Source organism: Melopsittacus undulatus, chromosome Z, assembly GCF_012275295.1.
Source record: "Melopsittacus undulatus isolate bMelUnd1 chromosome Z, bMelUnd1.mat.Z, whole genome shotgun sequence".
Classification (NCBI taxonomy): domain Eukaryota; kingdom Metazoa; phylum Chordata; class Aves; order Psittaciformes; family Psittaculidae; genus Melopsittacus; species Melopsittacus undulatus.
Genome location: NC_047557.1, coordinates 9665616 through 9675880, shown reverse-complemented (window position 1 = coordinate 9675880; position 10265 = coordinate 9665616). Strand labels below are relative to the sequence as shown.

Genomic DNA, 10265 nt, shown 5'->3' with positions numbered 1-10265 from the left:
TTCAGCAGCAAGACAGTCCCCACTCCAGAGGGAGCCATGCCCCAGAGGAGGCAGTGCCTGCAAGCTGCAGCCCACAACTTGCTGAGTCAAGAACCATGTTCTCACTGTGGTTTCCCCATTTTCACTCATTTAAGACTCCTAAAGCAGACTGGACAGGGTGGCTGGCAAGTGGCAGATCAATTAAAAGCAATGAAACCAACACACTTGGCAAGTTCACCCATTAAGGCAGAAAAGAGGGCCACACTAGTTTGCTCTCAAATTTAAGCCAAAGAGCAATGCCACAGTACAGGGTTTCATTCCATTGCAAGGAATGTAAACATAGCAATTAAGTTTTCGCTTTCTCATATCTCAGTTTCATGCATAAACTCTAAAAAACTTTGAAAGAATATACCTGGTTAACAGTGGATGAGAAATCTTTACAAGGCATAGGCTCCGACTGACACGCTTTTTCCTGAATAAAGAATAAGCATAAAGAAGTGTAATCTTTGCATTAAAACTCTTTTCAGTGACATCTGTGGAAACAGCCTTCTCATAGGGGGTAGTTAGTGTAATATTGATCTAAGATCAATTCAACATCCAAATGACTCCTAGAGCACTGTATAAACATCATAAGTGATCACGCAGTTACAAATAGATTTACTTGTGGACCAAAAGAAGGCTCTTAATTTTTTTTCCAACATGCTTAAAAGAACTAATTTCAGTATTTCATTCTGAAGGAGTTGAAATGGCTTCTTTCACTTTACCGATTGAAACAATCTGCTACTGATTACCATATCAGTTATGATATCCTACCAAATTTGAAAAGTTTTGACCTACATGTTAAAACCCCACTTGGGTACAGCAGTCAAAGGAAAAGAGTTGAACAGAATAATAACCTATAAACAATTAGTTTCATGTTACTTAAATCATATTTTTATCACCCTTACACAAACATTCTGAAATAAATGAATATATTTCTGATACTTTCATTTCACTGAGCAGCATTTTCTTTTGAAAAACAGTTGTGTCAGGATATTTTTAAGAAGCTGCCTATATTAGTTCACTGACCTCTGAAATGGAGCAGTCTCAAAGGTGGAAACTGCACATCTTGTACAGCACGCTATGGTACTTCACAGCTATATGGTCTATATTCTGTTTTCAAAGGCAGAATCACACAGTGGCATGCTAGCCTCTCCCAGTGAAACCAATAGGAAGAGAACATGCAGATGTGAGAATAGAGAACTAACAAATTCAGTGGCCTCCACAGGGGATTTTGTTCTGCAGAATCTTAGCTCAGACATTGCAGTAAGCACCCCACTGTTGGACAAACTCTCCTGAGATCCTCCATCTTTCCTAGTGGGCAAAGATGGTATGTCTTCAAGGAGATAGCAGCTCCAGCAATAAAATTACTCTTAGATCTCTCCAAGCCCATCAGTTGTAAAGACATCTCACTTGAGGTGTAATAGCTGCAAGAAGGCGGACAGGCTCTCTGGGGAAGCTGTATATACTGTGATTCCAGGGCAGCAAGGAAAATAGGAGAACTTTCTCTCTGCAAGTTGTAGCACCAATTCAGAAAGCTCCTTTTTGAGCACAGAACCAGGGGCCAGCATCACCACTATTGCTCAGTCAGAAGGCCTGGTGAAGACACACTCAATGGGAGTGGCTGCAGGCTCAGTAAAAAGCTTCGGGAAAGTTCAGGATCTGTACTGATCGGAAAGTGCATGCATAGAGAGGGAGCAAAAAGTTCCATGTAACAGCAGTAAAGACTTGTCATACTTACGTGGGTCTGTTAGTGTCGTACCTGTGCTTAATACAAGCATAAATACCATTATCCTTTCAACTGTGTGCAGTTCTGGTGTTCTCAACATAAAAAGGACATGGAACTGTTGGAACAAGTCCAGAGGAGTCCACGAGGATGATCAGTGGACAGGAGCACCTCCCATGTGAAGACAGGCTGAGAAAGTTGGGGCTGTTCAGCCTGGAGAAGAGAAGGCTGCATGGAGACCTCATAGCAGCCTTCCAGTATCTGAAGGGGGCCTACAGGGATGCTGGGGAGGGACTATTCATTAGGGACTGTAATGACAGGACAAGCGGTAATGGGTTCAAACTTGAACAGGGGAAGTTTAGGTTAGATATAAGGAAGAATTTTTACTGTAAGGGTGGTGAGGCACTGGAATGGGTTGCCCAGGGAAGTTGTGAATGCTCCATCCCTGGCAATGTTCAAGGCCAGGTTGGATGAAACCTTGGGTGATATGGTTTAGTGCAAGATGTCCCAGCCCATGGCAGGGGTATTGGAACTGGATAATCTTAAGGTCCTTTTCAGCTCTAACCACTCTGTGATTCTGTAACACAGGAGTACTTATATACCTGCTCCATGGGCAAGAACTGAAGTACGAGGCCATAAAAGACTCTCTGGCAAAAAGATATTGAATTAATGGATTCCAACCCCTCAGCTACCCTAACTACTGCTCTACACTTTTGCAGATAATAAAATAGACATGGAAAGTATTATATCCAAGTAGAAGTTTCAGGATTCACAGTAGCAGCAAAAATTCTTTGGGCTGTGCAAGAGGCAAGAACTTTTCTGTCATCATTTTCATCACCCAGAATGTTTAACCACAGGAAAACACTGCTTCTTCCTCCTAATACTAGCTACAGAGATCACAGGATATGAAACAAACACAGATGATCCCAAAGCAAAGATCACTCAAGTCACTCAAGGAAATAGCAGCATACCCGCAAAGGGTTGTTGAGTGTCCTTGAAGCTCTCTCGGTGAAGTTGAACTGGTTTGCAAGCTTCTTCTCTGGCTTTTTGGGGGGAGGAACCTCTTCATCCTCCGCTGTCTCAGCTACTTCTGCTGCTCCTGACTCCTCTGCCGTTTCCTCTCCTGCAGCCTGCAACAAAATAGAGCAATGACTCCACCCTGAAAGAACCTGACATCTCTTTCCTTCTTCAGAAGCCCTTCTCCTCAGACTGCTCCAGTTCTTCTGCCTAGTGAGTCAGATTGTAACTGAAGATTCATTATCTAAGATGGAAATCAGAAGACTTCCAGCAATTAGAGCAATGAGGTTCTGGAATGGTATCTAAACAGGAATATGGAAAACCAGGAACTGAAGCTACTTAAAACAAAGCCTGACATGAGTAAGATAATACATCATGACTGCCTTTCCTAAAATGGATTTAGGGATCAGGAGACTGTGCTGAAATCCCACTACTGTGATTTAATTTACTTGCTAGACAGTGAGCTTTATCTGAAACTAATCTGAACTTGATTCAAAGGCCTGACACTGAGTGGATAAGAACAAACTTCTCACAGATTACTCTTTTCCTTATCAGCCAACTGCCTTTAAATCAATACATTGCTTAATTCATGTTAACTCACGTTTAAATTTTCGACACTGTCCCACACAACATCCTTGTCTCTAAATTGGAGAGACATCAATTGCATAGGTGGACCACTCAGTAGATAAAAAACTGGCTGGATGGCCGCACGCAAAGAGTCGGGGTCAATGGCTCAGTGTCCAGCTGGACACCAGTAACGAGTGGTGTCCCTCAGGGATCAGTGTTGGGACCGGTCTTGTTCAACATCATTGTCAGTGACATAGACAGTGGGATTGAGTGTGCCCTCAGCAAGTTTGCCGATGACACCAAGCTGTGTGGTTCAGTTGATACACTGGAGGGAAGGAATGCCATCCAGAGGGACCTTGACAAGCTTGTGAGATGGGCTGATGCCAACCTCATGAAGCTTAACCATGCCAAGTGCAAGGTCCTACACCTGGGTAGGAGCAATCCCAGGCACAGCTACAGATTGGGCAGAGAAGAGATTCAGAGCAGCCCTGCAGAGAAGGACTTGGGGGTGTTGGTCAATGAGAAAATGACCATAAGCCAGCTTCACTGTGTGCTTGCAGGCCAGAAAGCAACTGTATCCTGGGCTGCATCAAAAGGAGCATGACCAGCAGGTCAAAGGAGGTGATCCTGCCCCTCTACTCTGCTCTCGTGAGACCTCACTTGGAGTATTGTGTGCAGTTCTGGTGTTCTCAACATGAAAAAGACATGCAACTGTTGGAACAAGTCCAGAGGAGGCCACGAGGATGATCAGAGGACTGAAGCACCTCCCATATGAAGACAGGCTGAGAAAGTTGGGGCTGTTCAGCCTGGAGAAGAGAAGGCTGCGTGGAGACCTCATAGCAGCCTTCCAGTATCTGAAGGGGGCCTACAGGGATGCTGGGGAGGGACTATTCATTAGGGACTGTAGTGACAGGACAAGGGCTAACAGGTTCAAACTTAAACAGGCGAAATTTAGATTGGATATAAGGAAGAAATTCTTTACTGTAAGGGTGGTGAGGCACTGGAATGGGTTACCCAAGGAAGTTGTGAATGCTCCATCCCTGGCAGTGTTCAAGGCTAGGTTGGGCAGAGCCTTGGGTGATATGGTTTAGTGTGAGGTGTCCCTGCCCATGGCAGGGGGGGTTAGAACTGGATGATATGAAGGTCCTCTCCAACCCTAACTAGTCTATGATTCTGTGAAATAAGTGCAGAACAAATTGTGACCCTTCAGAAAATTCTAACACTAGTTATTCCATACGAACAGTGTAAGAGACTCTGCACATCTTGTGGCAGGTTGAGGTTTTTTGTTTGGTTTGTTTTAGTTATTCTGACTGCTTCATATTTTGTCCTCAAGGCTATCTCATAGCAGGGGGCTGGAACTAGATGATCTTAAGGTTCTTTCTAACCCTATTTTGTGATTCTATGATTCTATGGAGTTATGCTTGCTGCTTTCACCCCTCCACATTCTTTTTCACCAATTTCTCTTTCAGGAATGGACATCCTTTACAGGAAGATTCCAGATCCCCTCAAATTACACTCTATCTTGATATAATATCTGCATAAAGGCAGAGCTAGTGTGAGAGACCTCATCCCCCTACATAGCTTCTGCATACTGAAAAATGGCAGCAGGATCCTAGTTGTTCACTAGAACCTGAAGGATCTCACCTACAGCAGTGACATCAGGCATAGCAGAATCAACCACAGAAGCATCTCAGCAAGCCCATTTTATAAGAAAGGGATGTCAAATCTGATATTAAAAATAAAATGAACAGCTCTCAGGTGAGTATGGAGAATTACCTGAGTATCTCCTGTGCTTTCTTCATCTTTACCCTGTGTTTCTTCAGATGTTTCTGCAGAAGTCTCAGCAGGAGCCTTTTCTGATGATAAAAAGGATAAGTGAGTAAGTTCAGGATAATAGGATGTATTATCCCATACTCCACAGATCTTTCTGTCTTCCTTTTCTCATTAGACAACACAGTAACCAATTCCTAATTTGGAAGCTGATTTTTTGCTTGAAGCCATAGAGAGAGACAATGTTATTACTAGAACAAACCTCAATCATTCTGGCTGTACTGAAATAAAAAATCTGATTTAAACTCAAATCAAACCTTAAATCCAGTTCTGACCTGAATAGTTTTGTCTCTGGGTATCCAACTAGTTCTGGACCTCTCTCTGCCCTCGAAAGTGGTTGGAATTTTATATAAGCATGAAGAATGCCTTCAAGGCATGCAAGAGTTACAGCATATTTTGTTCTTGTTTATATGGATAAATATGAATACACTAGTCTTGTTAGAGAATGGTGGATGTCAACATTCCAATCACAGTCTTGATTGTGTAGTTGTGCTAGCACCAAGCTGCTTTAAACTAGATAGTTATGAATTTACAAAAAACATTGCCAACAACAGCAATCCATGCTTTCGTGCCATTGAAGATCCCCTACAGCATTTTGTCCTACTTCAAATCATCATGCACATTTTGTTGAGTGTAAAATAAAAGGGGTTCTGACCCTCAGAAGCTGCAAGTAACAACTTTTCCCAGGAGCTTATCCTGTGTTATCATTGCACCTGACAGTTACCACCTTGAAAGTACACTCTTTGTGACACAACTTCTCCTTTTGCAAAGAACAGAAATACAAGAAAATTGCTATGCAGTACATCTTTCCATGCTGAAAATTCAAACCTAAAACTCTTTACTAACAGAGTTTTTCAGCCTCTGATTAAGGTGTCTTTGGACTGAAAACCTCAGAATGGTGATAATAGACCAGATCAAAGATCTAACTAGCCCAATATCTTGTATCCCCCATTGTCTAGAAAGAGATGTTCTGGTTAAAGTGTGAATATTGGTGAAGTGTATCACAGTTTCCTGTACGATCACCCAGCCTCCAAACATTTCTGCTTTGATACTTTAAATCAAGTCTGAAACCTTCAAATCAGGCTAGGGAGTTTAGACATTTATATTCAACTAAGGGTAGTGGAAGATGTTTAAAAGATGCTAAATAGCTCTGAAAATTTTAGTGTTAGTGCTTACATGGCTCAGAAAGCATGCACCATTTTCTACATAGCAGCAAACATCTGGCTGATTGTTTTTTCTAGTTTTGTTTCCCAAGAAGGATGAAAGCCAAAATAGTAGCTGTTCAGTTCCACGGTGATGAAGCATGATCATTCCCTCATGGCAACAGTACCCAGTTGAAGATTATTGTGGGTTCAGATAATAAATCTACCTGCTCCAGTGGTTGATTTCATACTCTGTCGCCTGCCCTCATCTGAATCTTTGGGTATCAGGTTTCCATTATAAGAGAAGTGAATGGCCATTTGATTCACATGGCTTATTTGTTTGTATGCTCGCTCCTACCAAGAAGAAAAAAACACAAAAATTAGTGGAGAAAAAGTATTTTAGAAACAGAAATACTGTGTAGACTAAATTGCTAAGGCTAAGAAGATCCATACTGATAAACATACGTTTGTTATTTGCATATTTACACTGAATTTCTTCCTATACCTCTCGACACTTGAGAGCCATAAATTAAAAATACAACAAAAAGAAGTAACAATGTGAGACCTCTAGTTCCGCAGCACTGTAACAGCAAGTGAGTTTAAATGTAGTTCTAATTGACCTCTACTACACACGGCACTCCCTAGGAGACTCTCATGTCCTTTTGCCCTGAGATCCCAGAACATGTTATTGCACCTACACAAAAGCATCACCATATGTAGAAAGCAGCTCTGACCTGGGGATAGTACAGGCTTTTAGCACTGTGCCCAGGTTACAAGCACTGTACTAATTCAGTTATTTGATGCTAGCTTGACTGGCAGTTGCTTATGGACCATTGTACAGTAAAGGCAAGTACCTGGTCTCAAACCATGTATTAAGATTTTGAGCTGCAGCTAAAAGTGATCAGAAGCCACTGCAGACCACAGATGCTTCAACAGCTTCTTCTTAAAAGTATGACTGTTTTCTGTACCAATCACAGCATAGCATCAAGAATAGCATTGAACCCACTCTAGCCACTGTGGAGGATTAGAAGTTACAGATCATCCATCACCTGTTTCTATCCCATGAATATGGAAAACATCAACTCCAAATAGAAGACAAAGTGACCTTATTTGTTTCCACAGACTGATTTCCCTCCCCTGGTGATCTCATGTAGTGGTTGGTCAAACTAGTTACCATAGCAGAGGTAAGACAGGCTCTGGAATATTCCAACTGACTGTGTTCCCTACCCAAGGTTGTGAACAATCTAGTGCCAAAGCTGAAGGAGCTGTCCCTGTGTCCTTTCTTTCAGGGGGTGTAACCCTGGCAAGGGAGGAGTGGGAGGTGAAGACATGGTTCCAGTCACCCCCTCCCACAGCCTGCCTGGCTGCTCATGCTACCTGGAGAGACTGCTCCAGAGTACTGCAACATATGCTCTGCACATACAAATGTGAAGGTGTGACTCTCAGATGTTTCCTGGCAGTCTTTGCTGCATCCTCTCCTGCCTGCTCCTACTCACCAGGAACAGAGCTTGTCAGTGATTTCACAAAGCACATTTCTGAGCTCTCCTGTAATTCAAACTGAATCTTGATATGGGGATACTGAAGTCTTACAAACTGAGCAAAGCATTGCCTTTTGTCCTCTAACCACCACAGAATGGAGAAAGTTACCACCCAAGATTAACTGTACTAATTATGTTCACCTCCAGATCTAGTTGAATAATTGTTATACCTACTTATGAATTAATACATCAATGCTTTTAGACTTCTGCCCTCTGCAAAAACCCTTTAGGAACCATTGGCAGTAAATTTGTAATAAGATGAAGCCACATTAAAAGGAAATTTACCTAGTTATAAATCAGAGGAAAACACAAAACCAGTTAACTGCAAGAAATGTCATCGTGGTTTACAGGTCATGCCACACTTACTTTATAGCTGTATCTGACGATATTCTGGGGAGCATGGGGATTATCAGCTTTCAGGACGCGTGTAATTTCCTCTTTTAACTCCTTTGGAATGGGAAAAATACTACTGTAAATAAAACTCCACTATTAATACAACATACAGTATACAAAAATCAGCAGGTTTAGGCTTGGATCTATGCTGTTCAATTTCCCACAGATACCTCATGTACAGCTGGTGCCTCCACAAGAACAACGCTTGTGGCAAAGCAAGCTCAGAGTGGAATCTGAAACAGTCATCTGCTTCCAACCATTGTATTTCAATGGGCTTTCTTGAATCTTTTAGCTGATGTTAATTCTTCTCTGAGCTATGTTAGCACTTAAAAAATGCTAGCTGCATTCTACAGGGCAAGGAAGATCACCCGTGTCTTGAAGTGTACACTGTCCAAAAATGCATAAACAATAAGATTGGTAGCAGTGCTCACAGGATTGACCACTGCAGACAAAATGCAGTACTCCAGTTAACTGTTTTCACTACTTGAGTAGGGGGAGGTGTATCTTCCCTTCGAGAGCTACTTGGAGGACAGGGAGCAAACTAGAGTTTTACATGGCAGTGGAAGAGAGAGCCAACTGCAGCTGAAATGGTGACTGACAGCAATAGCATTGAACCAAGCTGGCAAAAAAGGGCATAAAACTGTAGGACTGTATATCACACACAGACACCTGAAAAGCTAAAAGGTTGAGTCTGGGGTCCTCCTTGTCTAAGTGATGCCTTTGCCCCATTCCCCTCTTGGATTAACTCCACGCAGTTACATTGCCTTAAGGCCAGAACTGTGATTCAAAGCACATTCTCTGTTTTCCTGCTGAAAGACATTTCAGTTTATGCAGCAGACACTGTACTTCAGCAAGTACTGGAGTTTTCATCTTGCAGGAATCCCTCCAGAAAAATGGATAAGAGGTAGGCTTCATCTTATGGAATTTTGTACACATCTCATGACAGCAACAGGCACTGTTTTACTCACAGCCTCAGTCAGCTCCAGTTGATCTGGGGGTTTGACTAGAGCCTTTCCTCCTGCCCCTGCATCTGCCACATCTCCTGCTTCAGTGGAGACATCATCATCCTAGCAGAGGAATGACAAATCCATTAGTACACCTCCCAGAGCAGCACTTCTCGAGGCATGGAGCAAGGAGATAAAAACAGCATCCCCCCAACTCATCTGTACGCTGAGCAGAGCAGATAACCCCAAATGGCAGGCCCAAATCTGAAGATTGTTGAATGGCTACATTTGACAGCAAGAGTTCAGCAACGAGGAGCTGCTGTTTGTAGATAATTCCTGGGCTGTAACAAAACTGGAATAACTCCAATAACAAAACTGTAGTTTGAAGTAACTGTACTTCAATTTTGATTTACAAGTTGGCAATTTTGTTTCTTTTGACCATATACACCCAAATGGGTTGTACCTTAGGACTACTCAAGAGCACAAGCCAAGGACCTGCAATTACTTCTGAAGTGCTATTCTATAAGCTACACTTAGAAATTAGTTTGAGATACAAAGCTGCAGGTATGCAGATCCTGGAGGAATGTTAACCAGTTTCTCATGAAGGCCAGCAGGTCTGCATGCTCCCAACACAGAGAGCTGCTCTCCTTAGGCTGAGGTTGGGTTGATGTCATGGTATGATATCATTAACAGGAGAATGAATCACTGAAGGGATGAATTTCAATTAATTGTCATTACAGATAAACTGCCAGAACACAAAGTTGCTGATTAAAGTGTTTAACTGCTCCAGGCAAAATTTATCCCTCAGTTAGAAATGTGTAATGGGTTGATTTAAAATAAATCAATCATTCTTTTAAATACAGTTCTCTCAGGTCTGCTAAGCATTATAGAGCTAGCAGTGAGTCCAGGGTATAAATGAAAGCTGTTTTCAAGTACAGACTGAACCCAGTGAAGCTTTGCTATCTGCAGAGTGCCACAAAGGTAAATAGCACAATGGTGTGTAAAACCATGCAGTGGCTGAGAGAATTCTGCATATGCCAGGCATCCAGGGAAAGTCACAGACTGCAGCCTTTTTCTTCCCTAAGGGAGC

General features: G+C 42.3%; 1 protein-coding gene across 1 annotated transcript in view; it reads right to left on the bottom strand.

The window, feature by feature from the left end:
* Nucleotides 1-10265, bottom strand: part of DNAI1 (dynein axonemal intermediate chain 1) — a 149329-nt gene that overhangs the window by 127399 nt on the left and 11665 nt on the right. The window contains exons 2-7 of the mRNA XM_034072653.1: nucleotides 9200-9298; nucleotides 8205-8285; nucleotides 6528-6654; nucleotides 5105-5184; nucleotides 2716-2874; nucleotides 392-451 (exon numbers count right to left, since the gene is read on the bottom strand). Coding sequence (XP_033928544.1) covers nucleotides 392-451; nucleotides 2716-2874; nucleotides 5105-5184; nucleotides 6528-6654; nucleotides 8205-8285; nucleotides 9200-9298 — 606 coding nt within the window. The remainder of the gene's footprint in view (nucleotides 1-391; nucleotides 452-2715; nucleotides 2875-5104; nucleotides 5185-6527; nucleotides 6655-8204; nucleotides 8286-9199; nucleotides 9299-10265) is intronic.